Source organism: Eurosta solidaginis, chromosome 1 (genome assembly GCF_040869045.1).
Source record: "Eurosta solidaginis isolate ZX-2024a chromosome 1, ASM4086904v1, whole genome shotgun sequence".
Lineage (NCBI taxonomy): Eukaryota > Metazoa > Arthropoda > Insecta > Diptera > Tephritidae > Eurosta > Eurosta solidaginis.
This window is the reverse complement of record NC_090319.1, coordinates 385,477,947-385,501,709: the sequence shown is the minus strand read 5'-3', so window position 1 is coordinate 385,501,709 and position 23,763 is coordinate 385,477,947. Positions and strand designations below refer to the sequence as shown.

The following is a 23,763-nucleotide window of genomic DNA, read 5'->3' as shown; positions in this document are numbered from 1 at the left end:
ATTTTAGATTTGTAGGATCTGCATTAAAATAAGCAAACTCCACTTTCTTCTGAGTGGCTTACATCCGAAAGTACCCTAAACAATAACTCCTTACTGACTTGACTTACAAATGAAGGGTTCATAATTTTCCAAATAAATTCTAGGTCTAGCAATGACATTTCTCACAATAAACGAATATTATGCAGTAACAGATTTACGTTTAATTACAAATCAATAGCAAAAAATATAAAAGTGCGTCACAAAGATTTGAAAGGAAGCCTTTTTTTAAATTAAAAGTGTTAAAGATTTTCTGCCATTACATACCCTGTAGGGAAAATTTCTAATAGTGCTTTCGGAACCCCTACTAGTTCGCCTTTTATCTCTTTTACTAAGTTTCAACTCGCGAATTTGGAAATTGCGGTGGTGGTCCTCATCAACCTAGGGCGTTGATTAGACAATTAAATCAAAGCGTTAGACACGTAAAATTTCTACTGAAAGTCATAGGTAAGACCAATAAAACCGTTTAACTTAAAAATTTTTTGTAACTATTTTATTTTCTAGTTTTTAGTCTTTTTTCTCATTCTATTTAGTACATTTAGTGACTAATTATTACAAGGACTCTTTCCTGACAATTTGTTACAATCTAAGTCCGCAATACATAATCCTTCCAAAGACTTTACTCGACTCTGTGCCACGTACGCTTGTCCCTCCTCCAAAAAATATTTTGATGTCACTTCTACCGGACTGTATGTAATATTTGTTCCAAATATGAGCCAAATCGGACATCATAGGTCGCTTTCTATTCATGTATGTATTATGTGTTCCACATATGGACCAAATCGGACCACAAATACGATTTTTTGGGATATCTCGATCTTTGCGCCACCTAACGGCGATTTTTTTTTTTTTTTTTTCATATGTCGCTTTCTATTCTTGTATGTATTATGTGTTCCAAATATGAGCCAAATCAGACCACAAATACAATTTTTTTTAATATCTCGATCCTGGCCGCACCTAGAGGGATTTTTTTTCATAAAGTCATTTCTATGCGCCACCTATCGGAGTTTTTTTTAATATTATTGCATTGTCATCGAGTTCTCAACTATATTTCAAGTTTCAAGCTTGTATCTTATCGAGAAGGTACTTAAATTTTAATTACAAAATTCAGTTCCGCTGGCCGCTACACAGAGTCAAGCTAAATAAAACCGTTTAAAAACAACACTATGGATTTTATAATTAGAAAAACTCTAGTTTCTATCGATTTAGTTCTTATTGGATACTTTATGTCTAGTTCTGAACCAGTAATTTGTACCACTAGCAAAATATATTTCTCGTTCTGTGATATTTCAGCGCCTAGCTCGCCAAAAAAAATTAAAATTTTCAACCTTATCGAATATGCAAAGTGAATTTTTTTAAGCAACATGAAGTGCCACTGCTACTAATTTCATTGCTATTCTCATTATTGTTGTTGTTGCCGATTGTATTACTAAAATTACAAATTTTGTTAGGTATGGAACGTTTGTTTTTGCATTCGCTAATGTTATTGTTGTTGATGTAATTCATATTGTTCATATGGATGTTATTATTGCTATTGCTATTATTGCAGTGTAATTGTTGTAAATGATGCTGCATATATTTGCTACGATTAATCATGTTGCATTCGTACCTATCTTTGGAGGTGGTGCGCTTTGTCACATCCGTACTCGATAGGCTGACTGGGCGTGCTTTGGCGCGTCGACGTGCCAATAATGGCACCAATTCTGTACCTTCACTACCCACATTGGCACTAGTTTCAGTATTATTCGATTTGCTGTTGTTGTTGTTGTCGATGATAGGTTCACAATGGCGTAGAAAACGCTGGCAATACTTTTGTTTTAAAGTGGCAGTTGTTGTTGGGGCTCTGTTTAAATTTGTTGTATCTGCATGACATTGGCTCTTTTTGGGTGAACTTGACTGCATTTTGCTTTGTGTTGCTAACGGTATATTCCCACCACATCCCTTATTCGTGACGATACTGGGGCAGGTGCATATGCAGAGGTCGCAGCAACGTTGCACTTTCTTATTCGTTCGCACTTTACGGAATATTGGCTTTTCGGCGGGTGTGGCAGGGTTATCTTGATCCAAATCTTTGAGCATCTCTTTATTGGTCCAACCCTAAGGAAAGCATGTAGGAATGAAATAATAATAAGTAACACGGAGCGTAACAAATATTAGTTTTATTTTAAGAATCACCATTTACTTAATCAATGTTTATAAATGTTTTTATTTCGCTCTAAAAGTATTGATTTTTTAGCAACACTTTATTTCAATAACGCGAAAACTTCACTTACTAATTCTAAGTGCAAAGGAAACGAGTGACATCTGCTAACAGATAGATTTGGCCACCGAGAGGTGGTGTATAATTGTGTTATTTGCTTCAATGGTCTGGTTTCACAGCATCAGCGTAAGTAAAGTAGCAATACACAGCATTAATACCACCTAGCAATCGAAAGGCAAATGTGTCTTACCAAACTGGAGTATTACATCATCTGCATTTGAAGTAGGTGGTGAATAACTTACAGAATGGTCATGTGCATCATAACTGCCTAACGGTAGACTATGCACTGCTTTTCAGATGAAAGTTGCTATATAATCAGTATGATCTTACGCAGGGTCACCAAAACCTGCCTCCTGGTGGCAGAGCCAGGAACGACAAGCTGCGATTTGGATTCAGAAAATCAAAATCTTCACCTTTCAACAAAGTTAATAAAAGCGCTGGTTGAGTTCTTGGGATTGGAGGAGTTCTTTTGTACAGCAAGAAACCGGCACCATAAAAAAACAACGACGCTGATAGATTAACTTAGAAAAGTAGTTCTATAAAGAACATTTGAGACCACTTCGGAGTCTTTTGGGAGTCGTTAAGGGATAGCTTTTGGGTGTTCGTTTGGTGCCTTGATCGTTTCGATATCATTTAAGGGTCATTTTGGAATGATTATTTAACAATTCCTTCATCCGTCCGCCCAACCGTTCGAGGCTTGTGGTCATATGTTCTTTTGCTGCTGTAATGAACTTCGGCGCACTACTGATTCTGGTCATAAGAAAAGTTGTTATCGAAAATTTGCGTAATCGATTTTTAGCCACGCCTAATTTTCAAATCTCAAATATTAATAAATAAAATCAAATATTATATAAATGTAATTCTCCCATTTCTTGGAGGCTGCTTACGTAGAGGCTACTCATTCTAAATAAAAAGATTTGAAAATAGGCATGGCATTGTCTACTTATTGAACAATATTTTCGTCAGATTTCGGTAGCGATATCTTGATAAATGGTAAAGCTCAATTGGTAACATTTGAAACGAAGGCATTATTAGTCGTAGTGCTTTTGTTTAGCTATATTTTATTAAAACAAATTGTTAAAAATAAACGATTGTGAGCACACAAAGAAATATATTTGTACTATAGCACTATTGTGAACATTTGATTAGAACTAAAACTGCATTACCGGCAGTTGCTAACTTTCGCCAGATGGCACCGCAAGCGCATTTAAGTTTTTATTGATAGATGTTGACTGATAGAACAGCTGATTTCTGTTGATATTTGATATGAGACTTTTATATGTGTTGCGCAAGATGCGCGCGGGCCCGGCTAGTAAAGCTATAATAGAGGTTTAAAATAGAGGTGGTAATGAAATGAACTAACGGGGCTATGTATGCCAGCAAAAGACTGTTTGACAAAATCCCCATCAACCAGCTCACAAACCGAATTCCCGCCCTATATATGGGTAAGTTCTTCTAAGTCCTTGGTTTAACTTAAAAAAATTTACTAATCTGTAACAGTAATAAATCTCAATTACCAACGATTTCATGAATGAAGTACCCACTTCCTTTGGACTGCGCCACGGTTTGCCACCAGGACCTGCTTTACCCCAAGGATCCTTACAAGCCTGAAACGAGTAATTTAAAAAAGAAAAAAACGAAGGAAATATATCATTGCGATGGTTGAATGTTAAGTATCTGCGGCTCACCGGCTTTTCAAGGAGCTTTGCAAAAATTTTTTTCTTACGCGGCGAGTTCTTCGGCACCGATTGTGCTTGAATACCTTGTGCCAATGGGCATTTATCACTGTCCGATACAACAATCTTTTCAAGTAATGGTTTTCCCTTACCACCACAGCCGCCTGCACCCGGCTTGTAGCATACTTCAATATCGAGATGTCCTTTATTACGAAACGACATTGATGGGTGACCTTTAAGCGTTATATGTAGAGTCTCACCATTTTTTGTTGTGCCTAAACCAACATCAACACCAGCACCGCTACCACTGTTTGCATTGGTATTGGTGGCAACAACTTTGGAGTTAACGCCAACATCGCCAGCGCTACGCTCACAAACAGTTAGAACGTTGTCAGCACCAGGACGACAGGCATCTGTAGTGGTTTTTACGGTATGTGTATGAGTGGTGATATGCGGTTGTGGTGGTGGTGGCGGTAATGGTGGTATATGATGATGCAAATGATGATGATAACATGTGGCGGGATCATGACATTTTTTGCGTTGTGAAAAATAATCATTGTAGCGGCAGGGTTGCCATGAGTTTAGGCGATGCATTGTGCTCTAGAAAGATAAGCAAATATTTAAATAGCGTAAGACTATTTCAAATATTACGCAAACAAGCTCCACTTACAATTGTTGGCGTTGAATGCAGACCAACTGCTGTGATATCTTTGCGTCTGATATCCAAATTAGGCGCTCCGCCGCCAGGACGACCCCATGGGTGATGTTTGACAAAGAGCTCATAGTACTGCGAAAATAAAAAAATTTGTGAAACACAAAAATAAATAAATATTTATACGCCATAGAATAACTAGGTCAGTGATACACTTTATTTTTATTTTTATTATTTGTTTTTTTTTTATATAAATATTTTTTTTTCATTATGGCGTATTTATGCCACAATAAGCCACTCAAACTTTAGTTACATTTTCACCTAAAAGCAAGAAAACAAAAAAAAAACAATATAATGTATTTGCTAGACGCTCTCTCACCATTGTTATTGCCTACTTACAGGCGCTGCAGCAGTCGTTTGCCCACATCACATGCCAACCATTTGGTTACATAAGTTGGGTAAGACGTAGCAGCACGTGATTTTCCGATGATAAAACATTTATTTTTATACCCAGTTGTGGTAGTATGCAGAATATGGCAATTTTGTTCGCCAATTGGTGAATTATACCGATATAAAAGAATCAAAATCGCTATGAACTTACGCCCATTTTAGAGTTGGAATAACCTGTGATTTTTGAGAAACATGGTGATTACTTAGTGTGCCTACTTAGTCGCTGCGATTTTTATTCTTACCGAATCACTACAAACAATGCCAACCAAAGACCTAATCAAACTTCTCCTCAGAGAAAAACATCTAGCTACGACAATATGAATCAATGAGCCCGTGCGATCGCAGCTAATTGTTCCTGTGACGAGAGCTGTGATTGGGTCAGTAATTTCCATCACTGGTAAGCGTGGTTACCACACCTAATGTTTTGTAACAAGTTATCACTGCGATTTATTAGCTATGACAGACGCAGGCACCCAGAGCAAAAATTTTGGCATTGTTTGGAACAAGATCATAGAATTATTTCAGGGATTCATGTTCCATTTCTGAAATTGATAAGTATAATTTAAAGATTATTATTTCAAAAAGTCTGAGGACTATTTAAAGGTCTTCTTCAACATTAGTTGCGGATATTTTCATAACAACGTAAGAAACAACAAGGCATCTGTTCTTGGTATTTTTAGAATAATTTTGTAGTTTAGCTTAGGATTATTTCATTTCATTTCATTTATTAAAAGAAATATATATTAGTACAATAAGATCATGTTTGATCTTTTATAGTACAACAGACATTAAATAACAGGATAATAATAAAACATTCAAGTTTTAAATTTAACACATTAACCTAACCTATTTAAGGTATATAAAATAATATATGATGGAAACCAAAACAGATTCATAACAGAATATGCTCACTACAATTCATAAAGAAAAAAAAAAAAAAGAAGAAAAAAAAGAAAAATTTAACGTTAGCAAATATTCGCTTCCAACGCTTATGAACGCTTACGAAAAACAATTAGGAAAATAAAAACGAACTTAGTATTAAAATCGATTATATCTAAATTTACATTAAGCCATTTTCGGAAACAGAATTGCTAGTTGGGTACCAGAATACTTAAGATAATAATAATAATAATTGACTAGAATAATGTAGGTAAACTCAGTTTCAAATCAAGACATTCATTGACGAAAGAACGAATATATAACATTCTTAAAGTTGCCTTTACTTAAGCTATTGCGAATTGAGTTCGGGATGGAGTTCCATATGCGGATAGCATTGACAAAGAATAGCCTTGCAGAGTTCAAATAGTTGTAGTTTGGTAAAATTATGTCACATATGCGAGCAGACTTCGAGAGAGTCAACTTGTTATATAAGTAACTGGGCACTTTATCTGCCATACTACGATAAAGGAAAATGCAGTTCCTCGCTCTAAGGTAATCAGAGACCTCACAACCCAACAAACGAGTCCTCCATTCAGATACATAGTCAAATCTTGCTAAGCCAAAAACATATCGCGTTACATGATTGAAGGCTACATCAATTTTGTGTGCAGACTTGGAATCTAGTTTGCTGTATGCACATTCCGCATAACAAATACTTGGCAATATTAATTGTATAGCCAGCTTTCTCCTTATTTCTAGCGGGGTAAAGGCCGCCGATACCCTTAAGTTTCGCAGGGTATAGTAAACTTTACTGATGACAGAATTAACGTGATCAACACAGGACAGATTAGAATTTATTACGAAGCCCAGATTCATCTCTTTAGAAACATATTTCAGACAGTTAACATTAATGTAAAGATTTGGTAGATCCTGAAAGTTAATATGCTTTTTTGAAATGGGAAGTACATACGATTTAGCACTGTTAAGGACAAGGAGATTCGTAGATGCCCAATGGAATAAGGATGACACGTCACTGTTAAACTTGGCACAAAGTTCAGAGGATTGCCCCTGCATCGCTGACGTATAGATCTGGATATCATCTGCGTAGGCATGTATCTGCGCATGTTGCCAGGAGCTGAATATGCCATTTATAAATAGACAAAATAATAGCGGTCCCAATATAGAACCTTGGGGTACACCAGCGAGCAATGGCCTAATGTCAGATATTTCCGATCCAACCTTAACCCGCTGCGCTCTACCCCCCAAGTAGCTCATCATTAATTCGTAGGCCGTTTTTTTCTTCCAATTTGTGTCGTGCTAAATTTCTTTTTCTGAAACTTGTTTTTAAATATTTTGTCACTACTTTTTCCGAGTTTCGAACCCGGGTTTATGATGTGGTAGGCGAGCACCAAAGCGGGCATGCCGTTTATTTCAGCATTAGGTTAGGTTAGGTTGAACTGGCCGGTCCATGAGCACCTCATATATACTGAATAAGTCCGTAGTGTTACCAGAAGTTTGTTTTAACGACCAAACTGGAAAACCCTATCAAAAACCAGTACCTATGTTATAAAATAACTCCGTCCTCTTGGCAAATACTAGAAGCTTCCTAGGACTTGAGCCACTTGCTGCTTTTCGATCTGACAGCCGTATCACTCCTAATAGCTGGAGTCTTAACCTGGCAAGTGCAGGGAACGAGCACATAACTTGCTCCATCGTTTCCTCCTTCAAACCGCACTTCCTACATCTGCTATCACTGACCAAGCCTAATTTAAAGGCATGTGACGCTAGAAGGCAGTGTCCAGTCAGAATATCCTTCGTGAGTCTACAGTTCTCTCTTTTTAATGATAGAAGAAACTTTGTTAGTCTAAGATTGTAAGACCTACTCATAATCTTCGAAATTTTACAGCCTCGCGCTTGAACTCACCTCTCGCCTTCTTTTAATTTCGCCAAGTCTAATTGGAACGTCTACGGAGCAAGCTTCAACTGATGCGCGCGTTTTAGCTAGTTCATCTGCTTTTTCATTCCCATCTATTCCCATATACCCCGGGACCCAATATATATGTATGCTCCTCCCTGTCCCGATTCTCTCCAGAGACTGCTTACACTCTAACACACATTTAGATGCTGTACTATGCGAGATTATTGCCTTAATTGCTGCTTGACTGTCAATATAAAAGTTAACACGGTTGCAACATAAGCTATTCTCTTCCAGTGTTTCTACTGCTTTAGTTACGGCTAATAGTTCCGCTTGGAAAACGCTACAGTAATCCGGCAGCCTGTAGGATCTGTTTATTTCCAGATCAGCACAGTGTACCGCAGACCATACTCCTTCCACTACTTTGGAACCATCTGTGTACACATGTATCGCCTCTTCCGGCATTTGAGCACCTTTGCGCTAATCGTCCACCCCTTTTTTGGACTTAAGATCGCCCTCGAAACGCATATAGGGAATCAGATAGTCTGTTCGTCTTGTGTTTGATCACGCTATACTACTATTGCCGTATAGTCGGCGCTCAAGCTGCCCCGAGGCACCAAGACTGGTTGCAGTTGTTAACGCTATGTTTTTTGCAACCAGGTCTCCAGGTGGAATGTGCAGAATGGCATACAGTGCACCCGTCGGGGTTGTTTTCAGGGCTCCCGTAATGCTAAGCATTGATAGTCTGTATACCCCCTCTAATTTTTTGAGGTAGGTGATTTTTTGTGTGGCTTTCTAACAAATAAGAACTCCATAGTATAGAATAGGGCTTACAATCGCTGTAAAAACCCAATGAGAAAGATATGGCGATAAGCCCCACGTACACCCCAGCATTCTTTCATATGCATAAAGTACCATTGAGGCCTTCTTCACCCTCTCCTCCATGTTGAGCTTCCATGACAGCTTACTGTCTAGGATGATTCCTAGATATTTTGTGCAAGGTTTCTCGGGAAATGGGAAAAATAAAAATAAAAATATGACAATATGATGGGGCTTTAATCGAGTATTTTTGGTAATAGATCGATCATCGGAGAAGTGCGGGTTCGAGTACCACTCCCGAGAGAAAGGAGAAAAGATTAATAGAGTATAATTAAACAGATTTCGCCTTGTTCCTTGATGTCGCGTTGTTTACATCTTTCTCAAAAATATTTAATACTAGCAGAGTACCCAACGTCGTTCGGGCATAAATAAAAGCAGTCTTATATAGACTAATATATTAGACTAATCCTAAACCGCATTTGTATGGGAGATGCCATGCCCCCTTTTTCGTTACACCCAGTTTTTCTGGAGGGGGTAGAGATTGGTCTCATATAACCACTCACCTAATTTCAGTCGTCTAGCCTTAATAGTTTCAGATATATTGACTACAAAAAATTCCAATTGTATGGGAGGTGCCACGCCCCCTTGTCGAAAACTTTTTTATATAGTCTACCATAGATTGACGCACTCAGTGTATGTCATCGCAAAATTTCGTTCGATTCCATTCTGCGGTTTAGGCTGCAAGTCCAAACATACTGTAACGAATGTACTGAAATTCCCCTTATTTGCAATCTTCTGCTAACGTTCGAATCACTAAACTGTTGAATAAATAACACCACTATTCAATAATGCAAAATGGCCTTTATTAAAGTGCTTTTCAAAAATAATACTGCTACTGCTTGACAGATTGAATGCTTAAATTAAACTGATTCTCGCGCCTCTACTGTTGCGGCCTTTTATACTTTGTGATTTCTCGTTCGCATCTTCTAGGCGCTTCCATTTCCAGAATCTACTAGATGGTTATCTGCTATAAATGTCTCAGCTATAACTACGGATGCACAATTTTATAGCTTCTCTCAAACCCCATGCGCTTGTATGTGTGAGCGACATTTGCACAACCATTGCATACTTTCAAGAGTATCGGTGCTTAGCATCGGCTTAGAGATGACAGTACCCCTTAGTGTTGCTAATATTCGTAACGATACATACAGACATACTTTCACAAATATATAGTAGATAATACTGAACTACTTTTCGACTCTTTCGAAATCATGTCGGGAATATACTCGCAGAAGTAGGCAAAGACTTTGCTGCAATGTCGGATGCCTTCGTGCTACCATTTTGTTTTTTTTTTTAATATTCCACGAATTGTTAATAACAAAAAATGTTTGCTTTAAATGCCACAACTGGGTATTTAATATTTGTTTTCACTAAATTATTGTATTCTTCACAGCCTTCTCTTCTGCCCGTACCATGGTTTGTGTTCTGCTTTTTATTTGCCCAAAAGATTAATATCGAAAATTAGCATCGTTCAGTAGGTTGTTATAATAATTGCAAATAAATAAAGGCACTAAAAATAGTAACAAAAACAAATTTAATTGTGTCTACCAAGTGCCTGCCCCTACATAAAAAATATGTTCCATTTTTATATTATTTTTGCTAGCTCTTCATTCCACCATTTCATGGCCTACAACGAATACGACAAGCAAAATCACGAGCTTGGAAGTCACGCGATATTTCCAAAAGTTCATTGCACGCCCAGACTTTTACGGGTTTTCATATTTTCTGGCAATTTGTAAGTATTTTTAAGCGCCGTTATTTATGCTAAACTATTGCCATCGGCATTGTCAGGGCATATCAAGTGAAATCGCATTGTCAAGTCGGCTGAACAGAAAATTACTTCTTGGTTTGGTTTATTGCAAATTGCATGCGAGCATTTTATTAAGTTGCTGATTATATGCGGGCATTTACAATTCATATTATTCAGCCCATTTCTTCATATTATTATTATTTTTTATTAAATCATATTTTAAATTTGATTTGTAATTGCAACGAGTCATTAACCTCATTTTTTATACTCAGCTGAGCAGAGCTCACAGAGTATATTAACTTTGTTCGCATAACGGTAATCCGTAACGGCATCAAAATGATCTGGGTGAAAAAAGAAATTCATTTAGCCGTGCCCGTACGTCCGTCCGTCTGTAAACACGATAACTTGAGTAAATTTTGAGGTATCTTGATCAAATTTGGTACGTAGGTTTCTGGACGCTCATCTCATATCGCTATTCAAAATGAAAGAAATCGGACTACAACCACGCCCACTTTTTCGATGTCGAAAATTTCGAAAAAACGAAAAAGTGCGATAATTCATTACCAAAGACGGATAAAGCGATGAAACTTGGTTGGTGCGTTGACCTTATGACGCAAAATAGAAAATTAGAAAAATTTTGGACAATGGGCGTGGCACCGACCACTTTTAAAAGAAGGTAATTTAAAAGTTTTACAAGCTGTAATTTGGCAGTCGTTGAAGATAAAAATAAAAAATAAAAAAAAATGATGAAATTTGGTAGGCACGTTACTCCTATTACTACATGTGTGCTAAATAAAAATTAGCGAAATCGGACGACGAACACGCCCACTTTAAAAAAAAATGTTTACAAAAAACTTAATATCTTTACAGTGTAAAAGTAAATTATGTCAACATTCGACTCCAGTAATGATATGGTGCAACAAAATACAAAGATAAAAGAAAATTTCAAAATGGGCATAACTCCGCCCATTTTTCATTTAATTCGTCTAGAATACTTTTAATGCCATCAGTCGAACAAAAATTTACGAATCCTTATGAAATTTGGTAGGGACATAGACTCTATGACGATAACTGTTTCTGTGAAAATGGACGAAATCGGTTGAAGCCACGCCCAGTTTTTATACACAGTCGTCCGTCTGTCCTTCCGCTTGGCCGTTAACACGATAACTTGCGCAAAAAACGATATATCTTAACTAAACATAGTTCACGTACTTATCTGAAGTCATTTTATGTTGGTATAAAATATGGCCGAAATCCGACTATTACCACGCCCACTTTTCCGATATCGAAAATTATGTCATAATTCTGTACCAAATATGAAAAAAGAGATGAAATATGGCAATTGGATTGGTTTATTGACGCAAAATATAACTTTAGAAAAAAACCTTATAAAATGGGTGTGACACCTACCATATTAAGTAGCAGAAAATGAAAAAGTTCTGCAGGGCGAAATCAAAAGCCCTTGGAATCTTGGCAGGAATACTCTTCGTGGTATGTCATATATAAATAAATTAGCGGTACCCGACAGATGATGTTATGGGTCACCCTGGTCCACATTTTGATCGATATCTCGAAAACGCCTTCACATATACAACTAAGGAACACTCCCTTTTAAAACCCTAATTAATACCTTTAATTTGATACCCATATCGTACAAACACATTCTAGAGTCACCTCTGGTCCACCCTTATTGTGATACCTCGAATAGGCGTCCACCTATAGAACTAAGGCCCACTACGTTTTAAATAATCATTAACGCCTTTAATTTGATACACATGTCATACAAATACATTCCAGGGTTACCCTAGGTTCATTTTGCTAAATGGTGATTTTCCCTTATTTTGTCTCCAAAGCTCTCAGTTGAGTTTTTAATGTTCGGTTACACCCGAACTTAGCCTTCCTTACTTGTTTTTAATAAATCTTTGTTAAACCTACTTACGGCACAATCTTCTAAGTAAGGCCACGTCAGTAACTGCAGATGTAGGAAGTGCGAGCTGCAAGTCAAGGCTACAGCTATTAGGAGCATCAAATTAGCCAGATCTCGAGGCAACAATTATGCTAGGCCCTAGAAAACTTATAGTATTTGTCAGTACGAAAGATATACTCTATAACATTAGTCCTGGCACCTAAGACACATTTAGTCTATGTGAGGTCCTTATTGAATGGCCAGTTCCATTTAAGCTATTAAACTAATACTTTAGTATCAAAGGTACTTCCAAATGATGTACCTACAAAATAAATGCTTAAAATTTTTCTTTCCTTAACTTTTAATTAACACCTGGCCAAAAAAAGCGTCAGATGTTTTGACTATACCTTATAAATCTCTTCAAAGGGCTTTCTTCCGTAGGTGGCGACTGTATTCGATCAAGCGAATCGTTATGTATCTGTGTAACCATCAATAAGTCCCGTACCTTAGTTTTGTGGTAGGCTTAAAATCGATCAAAACCACTTTCAATGAAATGTTTGACGATGACTCGAATTAGAGTTCAATTTACTAATGACGACCACGCAAAATATTTGAGAGGCCAGTTGATATCTTCATGAGGGCAAGAACCAAAATAACTGCCATATAAAAATCGCGAAGTACGGAACAAGGCAAGAGCACAATCGTGCCTTGCCACATCCAAATGTTAGTTTTGCTATGCCCTTCGACGCCGAATACATGCACTCATTGCCATAAAAGAGCATACCATAATCATTCGCATCAAAGTTAAGCTCTTCTTGTAGCTCACATCTGCACCTACGAAGGATGCAACTCTCATGAAAATAAACTATAAAAAATAATTCCGCCACCGACATATCATCAAAATCTTGCTGTTGTTGGTTTTGTTGTTGTTGTTTTTTAAGTGCTTTTTGGTTCTTTTAACTCCGTAGTAGGCAAAGAAAATGATGTCCTTTGTCCAACAATCGGAAAATTTGTCCTCTATAATATATGTAAAATTTCCCCAAAGCGACAGGAATTACGTTCCAATTGCAAAGCAACCTCCAGCGTAAAAAGAACAATGTGGGCTCATGCAGTCCGCCCAGTTCAACCTAACCTATTTAGCTGTCTTCTTACCAAAGAACATAAAGAAAAAAATTGACGACAGCAGGTATAGCACCAATTTTCTCCATAAATGATAACGACGACACTTTTAGCAACGTATAGAGTATGCCTGAGTTGGGGAGGGAACATGTCTTCTCATTGCTAGATAGCGAGTGAGCTGGCGAGCGCGATATTTCACGAATAGGGAATGGCCGGAATAATAAGGGATCTAAAAACAATAAAACGCCAAGCTTTGGCGTACCACCAACTGAGCGATTCAAAACGGAAGCGAGGAGTAAGTACAAGACATGCATCAACACAGATTGAAATTTAAATGATAGAAGCGTGATCTCATAAACCGTGTAAATTATTGGTCCTATCTTTATACATAACTGTGCGAAGAGTTGAAACAGAGATGCCAACAACCTGATTTAAGCCAAGTAAATGCACTATCCATCAAATATTCATGATACTTCAAATCCTAGAGACAGGGCCGTGGAGAGGGGGCAGCCAGGGCAATTGCCCCGGGCCCGGACGGTTTTTAGGGGCCCGGCAAGGCAAAGCAGTATTGACAGTACTCTAACTAGGATTTCATAGATACATACATATTTTATTGCTACAAAAAATTATTTTAAAATTGAAAATCACTTAACTAAAATCATAAGCATCCGATCAAATACTATGGGGCATAGTCATAGTCGAAATAAAATGTGATTTTAAGTTAGATAAACGTTTTTGACACAATTGTATAAGCGCTATCTGTCAAAAATGCTTCAACTAACTTAAAATCACATTTTATTTCGACTTCCCAACGACTTAAGTGGTCGCCATTTCCTTCAAATCATACCCTATACTACTCTAACCCGGAGAAAAAGTAAAGCGTGATTGGCTCGTTTGGAGTGGAACAAAGGAAGCGCTTTTTTGTTTTCCATGCCGGCTTTTCAGCAAAATTTCCGAAAATGCGCGATCAGCTTTGACAGAATCTTCAGGTTATTCTAAAGAAAAAAGTTGGAAGAGTTTACACGACAAAATTCCTGAACATGAAAATAGTCAAAATCATAAAACTTGCTGTATAGAGTGGCGCCAATATGAAATGAGAATTCGAAATGCAAGTTCAGTGGATTTTCTCTTAGCGGAAACCTTTAAAAATGAAGCAGCTTGCTGGAGAGAGATACTTCGCATAATTCTTGATGTTGTTTTATTTCTTGTAGAAAAAGGATTGGCATTTAGAGGGGATACCTCATTTATCGGAAATCCAAAAAATGGAAACTTTCTTGGTATTTTGGAACTGACTAGCAAATTGAATGAACATTTGGAGAAGGTGAGGGTATCTCAAACGAAAAAGAATAGTCTCCAAGCACACTATTTGTCTAATGGAATACAAAAGTGTTGACGGTAATCAACCATCGCAATCTTTACTGCAACCTAGAAATGCCACACTGGACGTGGAAACAGAAAATGTACGTAGCCTGATTGATGAGTTGAAGAAGTTCAGGGATCAATGGTCGATCATACTTCAAGAATGTAAGGTTCTGGCAGGGAGTATAGGAGTTGTGAATACCTTCGCAGAGAAAAGAAGGAAGATAAGAAAGCGCCAGTTCGATAAATTACCTGGCGAATCACCTGAGTGTGATTCCGAAACTCAATTCAAACAGCAAGTTTTTACGTTCCTTTGGACTGCTTGATTGGTAACATGACAAGACGTTTCGAAGCCGTAAATGACATTGCGATTAAATTTTGTTTTTTGTGGAAGTATCAGGATCTGTCGGAAGAAAAGCTTAGAGAAAAGCAGCGGCATTCTGCCAGATTTATGGTATCGATATTTCTACGGATCTAATAGATGAAATCATTCATCTCAAAGCCATCCACCTAGCAAATTTGGGATGAGATTCGCTGCCACCATTTCAACTTCTGAACAAATTTCATGACTTGAAGATGGAAGTATTATTTCCGAACATCTGCATAGAATTAAGAATATTTGCACACTTCCAGTCAGTATGGCTGAATGGGAGCGTTCTTTTAGTATATTGTCTCGCGTGAAAAAATTTTTACGTTTTACTATGAGCCAAAATCGCATGACAAGCTTTGGAACATTGGCGTTGGAGTCCAGCCTTGCTCGCAGCATTAGTTTTGAATCGGTAATCTCCATATTCGCAGACCAAAAAGCACGGAAGGTTTTCCTTGGCTGATTCAAGCACCACCGTGGTGTGATGGTAGCGTGCTCCGCCTACTACACCGTATGCCCTGGGTTCGCACCCCGGACAAAGCAACATCAAAAATTTTAGAAATAAGGTTTTTAAAATAGAAGAAAATTTTTCTAAGCGGGGTCGCCCCTCGGCAGTGTTTGGCAAGCGCTCCGGGTGTATTTCTGCCATGAAAAGCTCTCAGTGAAAACTCATCTGCCTTGCAGATGCCGTTCGGAGTCGGCATATAACATGTAGGTCCCGTCCGGCCAATTTGTAGGGAAAATCAAGAGCAGCACGACACAAATTGGAAGAGAAGCTCGGCCTTAGATCTCTTCGGAGGTTATCGCGCCTTACATTTATTTTTTTTTTTTTAGAAAAAGTTAATGCAAGCAAATCAAACAATGAAATTAACATTTCATTTATGTATGTACTCCAGTAAATCTTATTTTATATGAAATAAAACTGACAATGTGAATTGAAAAATGTATGCATGTTATGTTATTTTTCAATCCAGTAATTGAGTTTATTTTTTAGGGGGCCCGTAAACGCGAACTGTTCCAGGTGGCTGGCTTGGCTCTCTGCGGCCCTGCCTAGAGAGATGAATGATATGTGACTCGGCACGCAACATTTTTTGTCGTCTTCGAAGAAGCCCCTACGAGTTGAGACTGCCCTTGAATTTAACGAAGAAATTTATTTTTGTATGCTAAAAATGTGTTTGAGGCACTTTGAAAATTAGATATGTTAAAATTTAGTATTTGAAAATTATAAAAACAAATAAGCCACATTATTAGGTTGGGTCTAAAACTTTGCCAGGTCAGTGCAAAATATTTTTTTTTTAATTGAAACAAGTATGAACGGGACTGTCCTCGGCTGTGCTGAAAACTTCATGCCTTTCATGAAGGGGGCTGAACAATAATATTATCCCATTCGTAATATCCAAATAATCGGGTGTATGAGATATGAAATATATAGTGAACAGATGTACATACTTCAGCGTTTTTTAAGATAAATATAAAATAAAAAAATAGGTAGGTAGTTTGTGTGAGGATGCAAAGTTTCACGTTTTTTGTGGTCTGCATGTAAAAGCTATGACCACGAATCACTTATTTCAACAATATGTGAGGTAAGCGTAAGTTTTTTTATAAAATTGGATGCTTCTAGCCGTAAAAAGGGGCAAAAATTACAGTTTATATGGGGTATATAATATATATACTATCGATCTCTATGATTTTTCAGACAAAAATATATGCTAGTAAGCATGTGGTGAAGTTTAAAGCTTCGATATGATAAATTGAGGAAGATATGACAAAAAACCTCTTTTCCTGAAAAATCGGTTGTATGGAGGATATATGCTATAGTGATCCGATCCGGCCGGTTCCGACAAATGTCTAATCGTACACTTAAATACACCCGCTCACTAAATTTCATCAAGAAATCTCAAAAATTGAGGGACTAGTTTGCATACAAGCATACAGACGGACAGACGGACATGGCTAAATCAACTCAGCTCTTCAACCTGATTATTTCGGTATACTTAATGGTACTTCTATCTATTTTACTTTAAGGACTTACCATTGTGGAATTCGTGGCGAAATTAATATACCATCTCATTATCATGAATTTTTTTTCCACTGACCTAGCAAAGTTTTAGACCCAACTTAATAATCTGGCTTTCTTCTTTTTATAGTTTTCAAAGTGCCTCAAAAAATGTTTTCAATTAAAAAAAATATTTTGCAATGACCTGGCAAAGTTTTAGACCCAACCTAATAATCTGGCTTATTTCTTTTTATATTTTTCAAATATTAAATTTTAACATGTTTAATTTTCAAAGTGCCTCAAAAACATTTTTAGCATACAAAAATAATTTTTTTTGTTAAATTCAAGGGCAGTCTCAGCCCCGCCACCCCTTAGCCAGTTCTGCATTTCTATACTTAGATACCATTAAAAAAGCGTTGTACATAATTTTCATTGTGCCTCAAATACCTGCTCAAAAATGCTTACCAGCTCTCCTACTATCATCTTAAACTTTCTTTTGTACGTCAAAATTTTCTGGGAAATTTCGAGATCCTATCTCATCGCAACTCGTACATATTTCGGTCCCTCTTTTGCAACAGCTAATATACGCTACAGTAAGAAAATTTCCACCAACATTTATGAATATTGGCGAGATTAAGTTCCTCACGTGGAAAACCCCATATCTAGAATAATTTGAATAAATATGGTAGCTCATTCAAACAAGCTTCTTAGATTTACTCAGACACAATTAATAACATAACCAAGGATAATTTTCGCTCACAGCACTTTTCGACATAACTAATTTGCAATACCCTTATCCCATTTCAATTCAACCGACATCTCAATTATAAGTGGAAAGTTAATAAAGCACTCAATATATAAATCACACAAATATCTTTCCCTCAAAGCCAAACGCATCCGCAAAGAACTAAAATAGCTACGTCAATTCAATTTAATTGCCAATTACTCACCTCAGCCTTATCCTTTTCCTTGCGCGCCACTTCTTCCGCTTTACGTCTACGCCACATACGCATACTCTCCTCTGCATTTTTGCGTTCCACCAAACGTTTCTTATCCTCACACCACATCAACGGATGTTCGTAATGATCGCGGCAAAATTCGTCGCTTGTTGTCATTTCGCCACCTGCACTCACAATTCAAAAGGTAAACTAATTGCAAGTAATTCGTTTAACGCGCACCGCACAGCTGCTGCTGCTGCTATAACACTTCGAACAAAAGACACTTCTACTCTGCAAAAGGATTATTGCACATTAAATGCAGCGGAAATCATTACAAAAGTTGTATGAGACGATACGGATGCGAATTTGTGGCGAATGGATGCAATTCATGTACTACAGAGCGTTTTGCAGGAAAGAAATAAATCTGCCGGAAATGAATGCTTTTCTCAAGTGTTGCCAAACAACTGCCAATTCAGTGGGAAAAACTTGCAACGCTAACCAGACAAAATACGAAAATTCTTGGAAATATTCAGACGCCAAAAGTCAAACAGGAATACGGCGCCTGGTACGGCGCGTACGTTGCCTTTTATATACGAGCGCACAACGAAACACACAAACGCACACACACTTACATGAAAATTTTGTATGCCTCAAAACGCCTGAAATCAATATCTACCCGTAGGCGCACCACCTATTTAACGGTATTTAGGTGATAGCTAAGTTTCGCTTTAGCGCGCGCGTTGTCTTGGCGCTAAAAGCGTTCGTTTGGAGTTTTTTTGCTGCAGGTGCACCGGTTAACACAACAACTGCTCACACACATACACGTGGCCCTACGACAAGCGCCTACTATTTATAGTCAACTTTTAGGCGCGCGCTTAAAATCATTCGCATAAACTCGTATGTTAAATTGCCGCGTGTTTGACTTTTTATGTTTTGATTTCTTGTTGTTGTTTTGTAAAGTATATATACATATGTGTATATTTTTGCTCAAGTTTTAACTTCCGTGCGCGTTTGGGAAGTGTCCTTGAGGGCACTGGTGTTTTCTTTCCATGCGATACACATTTATGTTTGCCACTTTGGGTGCACAGTCGCGCGTTTGTTGTCTTATTTTTGTTTACACTGCAAAATTAGTCCATGGAAAGCTCTGGTTTACGAGGCTAGATAAATGTTTACCATTTCAATGTGGCACATGCTCATGCACGTAAGTTTGTATCGTCTTGTTAATGTTTATATTATCGCAAGTAAAATTTTAAACTACTTTATTTAGCTTTAAAGTTGGTGCTAACTCGGGTCTTAAATCATACCTAATTTTAAAAATAAATCAAAATATACGATAATGATCGGACTAATTGTAAAAAGGTAGTTGTGGTTTCGTGATTCATGTGAAGTGTCGGCAAGGCAATAATTTTATAGAAATCGTTTTATTGTAGAATAAGTGTTTTCACTTACGCAGTTAGTCTGAGTTTGACTACACATTATTCCAACTCTGAATGAAACAATCGAGGCCCACATAGTAAAATTTCGAAATATTTCCTTATTTATTTATTAAAAAATTTTAAAGAAAAGTGCAGAAAAATACATTTCGAATGCACAGTAGAATACCACCCCAATTCTGCAGCCGTTTTGAAAGCAGAATTTGTTTCAAGAATGCTCTAGTTAAAATTTAGTTTTCAGAAACGGCTTACCTGAATATTAATTCAATACATTTTGGCGTTAGATAGGGTACTTATGTATAAATTTCTGAGATTGGGCGTACTTTAACCGAACTCTAATATGCGTCATTTTCGAACGTTTCACTCAGCAATCGATATCCAACTAATCATTTCAGGGCTTCCGGTTCCATTCTTTGCGCATCCGTAGATGTAAGCACACTTTCATTAAATGTGTGTATAACAAAGAAGACTTAGTGAAGAGCTGTACGAGCTCTACGCTAACACCAACATAGTCCAGCAAATTGAAACACAGCGGTCATGTTACGCGAATGAAAGATGACGCTCCGGCTGTACAAGTATTCTTATTTGAATCCGTCAATGAAAGCAGAGGAAGAGGGCGGCCACCAATTTGCTGAAGGACCAGGTGAAAAACGATTGAAATTCCCCTTTTTGTGTCTATTTGGCGCTAGTTAACCCAACGAAGCAGCGACTGACGCGCCTTGTTGGACGGCCATAACCATTTAAAAGTTTAAGCGCCAATTATGTATTACTTCCTTACTTACTTAAACATATATGAGTACAGAAATACATATAGGGCCGCAGTGCTCATTAGGAATGTAATAATAACTCTATAAAGTATACCGAAGTTTTTAAGATGTCGCGATAAATATACAAGTTTTCACCTTCTTGGTCCCATTTGCAGAACCGCAAGTTATTTTTTTAGCTTAGAGTTAATTAAAAAAATTTCAAAACTGTTTACGTTTAACCTCTCATGTCAGGTTAATTATGAGTTAAAAATTTAACTTGCCATTCTACAAGCTGCCCTTATAGCTTTGTTTTAAGTTAACTAGAGCTCGTTCGGGAGTTGAAATTAAACCGCCACAGAGGTAACTTTATCGGAAACAAATAATATTCGGGCTGAGAAACAACCGACACCGACAAGCTATGGTTTTTGCCATCTCATCGCGGAATCATGGGATTTCTACTGATTTCTTATCGGTTTGTTAAAGCACGGACTACATATGTGTCGAAAATTTTATAATAAATTTGCATCGATAAATTTTCTATATCAAATCGATAAGTTTCTGATAACACATCTATAACTTTTCTGTACTAATTCGATAGTTTTCCGATAATAACCCGATTTTATTATAATCCACCTATAACTTCGAAAAATGAATCCAAAGCTTTTCGATAAGATATCTATAGCTCTTTGACAACAAATCGATAACTTTATGATAAAAAATCTCTAGCTTTTCGATAACTCATCGAAAATTTTTCGATAATGAATCGAATATGTATGGCTCTCACGGACCCGCCAGTTCAACCTTACCAAACCTGTCTTCAACAGTTGATGAATAAGGTAGACGGTACGATGATCCCCAGCATTCTGCTCTTATGCGGCGATTAAAGTCCACAGTCCCAAAATTTCCACGGGCCAAAAACCTTGGTATAGACTAAGAGGATACCATCATTAAGTTGGAAAAAACCAGTGAGGGAAGACTTTTCATAATGGACTTAGCAAGATCCATTTAACGTTCAAAGGGCTGATTGGCAGAGACTCAAATCGCTGCCTCTACAATACTTTATATCGAAACATGAGCCCGATCTTGGAAACATCGATTCGTATATAGTTCCAGGTACGTCTAGCATCTGCATCAAATAAGATGAGTATCAAACGGTACGCAGCTTTAAGAGGACCGGAATACACTCAAATTACAATAGTATGGATTTTGGAGATTCGATTTCAATACCCATCTCCCGAGAAGCTAACTGATGAAGAAGTGAAATTCAGAAACATGTGCTAAGAACTATCGCCGTTTGTAAACTTTGCAATTTTTCTCAAAATATTTATTTATACAATAAAAAAGTATAGAAAATTTGTGAAGAAACCTGATCGTAAGGTTGACCCACAGTATACCTCAATGAAATGAGTATCAAACAAAGAGCCCTTATGCGGTGAGTGGTAACAAATGAACAAGTATAGCCAGGAGGTCTACCGCATCATCCCCATAATCAAAAACACTGAATCAAAATCCTCAAAACCAAAGTTTGCAAGCGGGATTCCCAAAACCAAAATCCTTTACGCAAATCCTGATTTTCTCTGTGAAGTACATTCATCTTAGGCGTAAAATCGTTCAGAAGTCGGTGGCAGCTTTTTAATGGATGATGCTTATGAGGGATGCAGTAAGATTTGTATTACGATAACTCAGCCGGTTTCGGAGATGCTAATTTTGGACTTAGATATTCCTAAAATCTCATTTAACAATACGGCTTTCAAATGTTGTCCGTAGTATTACGGCATGTCTGTAGTATTCATATCCCAACCTCTTTCGGAGAGTTTTAAAAAAAATAAAACAAAATATTAAAAAATGTTCACAATATTGCGTTAAACAAAAAAAAAACTATGACTCCTTTTATGTATATTATGACCATTATCCTACCACTTCCGTTCGTTTGCAATAGTTTTCCGTAGAATATGAACATACAAAAGCTCATCCACTTAATTGAATCAAGCAATCAGTATCGACTTAGCCAACTGTGCCATTTAATTATGTTGTTCCTTATTTCTTATTAAATAAATAGAACTTGTTGATACTTAGAATACACATTCACACAACTAAACAGATGTGTACTTGAGTAGCACACATACACAACCCATCACACACACGCTGCCAAATTGGTACAATGAGATCCTGCGCTTCCGGAAAATTCTGCTCATCCAACAATATTTATAACGCATGAATATAAGTATGTATGTACAACATTCTCTGGGAATTCCATGCTCAAAAGAGTAGGAGGAGAAAAGTAAACTATTGGCACACTTTGCCGGACTCGCTAACTCACAGAATGCTTTAAAGCATTGCCCAGTTTGCATAGTTGTCCACACAGATTTCAAGAATCATCCATGATATACAAGGACCCTGCAAAAAATGCGATTAGTCTAGGATGAATCCGGGATGAATCGCAAAGGAGTATGCCACCAATCCCAGTTTTGTTCTCTTTCTATAAGCTGAATTGTTCGCTTTTGTTTCGCCACGTCCTATGAAGAGACTAATTGTACCCATTTATAACCGAAAGAAATCGATAGGACCAAGTCACTTTGTACCCACGTGCGAGCGTATGAAGATTAGCCCTTTTCGGTTCAATAAGGACTCAAATACGCATTCTTCATGGTAGAAAGACAATCGACGGGTTTGCTAAGCCACCAAATCTATTTGGTGCAAGTTTTTCGCCCGCTTTTCAAGAAGGAATCAAAAAAAATAAACTCCGAAAATTTAATCCTAACTCCGGCGTAGTCGTTAAATCCTAGTAATTTAGGTACGGTATAGGGCTCCGCATTGTTGAGGACATGAGTCTCAATTAATTTAGTCCCCTGTATTTATGTATAAATTGCGAGCGGACGGCAACCCTACCCTTTCATCTTTTTCCTTTATAAAAATGTATAAGAGAGTAACGTAACGGTCCTTTAAAAATTGTAAGCGGTCAAAAGCCGCTCTAGTTGTTCTTCCCTTCATATAAGTGAGTTATTTGTCTTTAAATACCGCCGTGTTTGCATTGTAATCATCTTTGTAAATACGAGTTGTCGTGTAAAGTGATTTAAGGCTAAATAAAGTTTATATTAAAGCACATGAAGTGCCAGTATATTTAAAGTGCAGTGTTTTTATTTCTGGTGGAAAATTCTCTCCCTTGCGCATCGGCACTTTCCCATCAATCCCCATTAAAAATAAACACGCATTTTTCTTAAATAATTCGATTCAATCACCTGTAAACCTGTAATTTTTTATTTCACTCATTTCGTTACCCTTTTTTAGTATTTCTTATAATAGGCTACATAGATTTCAAACTGACTAATCCCAACTGTACCCGAAAGGGACTAAAAGGGATCATTTTTGCCAAATGTAGACAAAAGAGGCCACTGGCAGACC

General features: G+C 37.3%; 2 protein-coding genes across 2 annotated transcripts in view; both read right to left on the bottom strand.

The window, feature by feature from the left end:
- Positions 1–23,763, bottom strand: part of LOC137238408 (membrane-bound alkaline phosphatase-like) — a 287,217-nt gene that overhangs the window by 201,913 nt on the left and 61,541 nt on the right. The gene's annotated exons all lie outside the window — the stretch shown is intronic.
- LOC137245473 (uncharacterized) lies at positions 1,366–18,359 on the bottom strand. Its single transcript, XM_067776209.1, has 5 exons — positions 18,195–18,359; positions 4,643–4,759; positions 3,985–4,572; positions 3,814–3,903; positions 1,366–2,133 (listed from the first exon to the last, which is right to left on the bottom strand). Exons 1-5 carry the CDS (start codon positions 18,357–18,359, stop codon positions 1,366–1,368), a joined length of 1,728 nt encoding a protein of 575 aa, XP_067632310.1.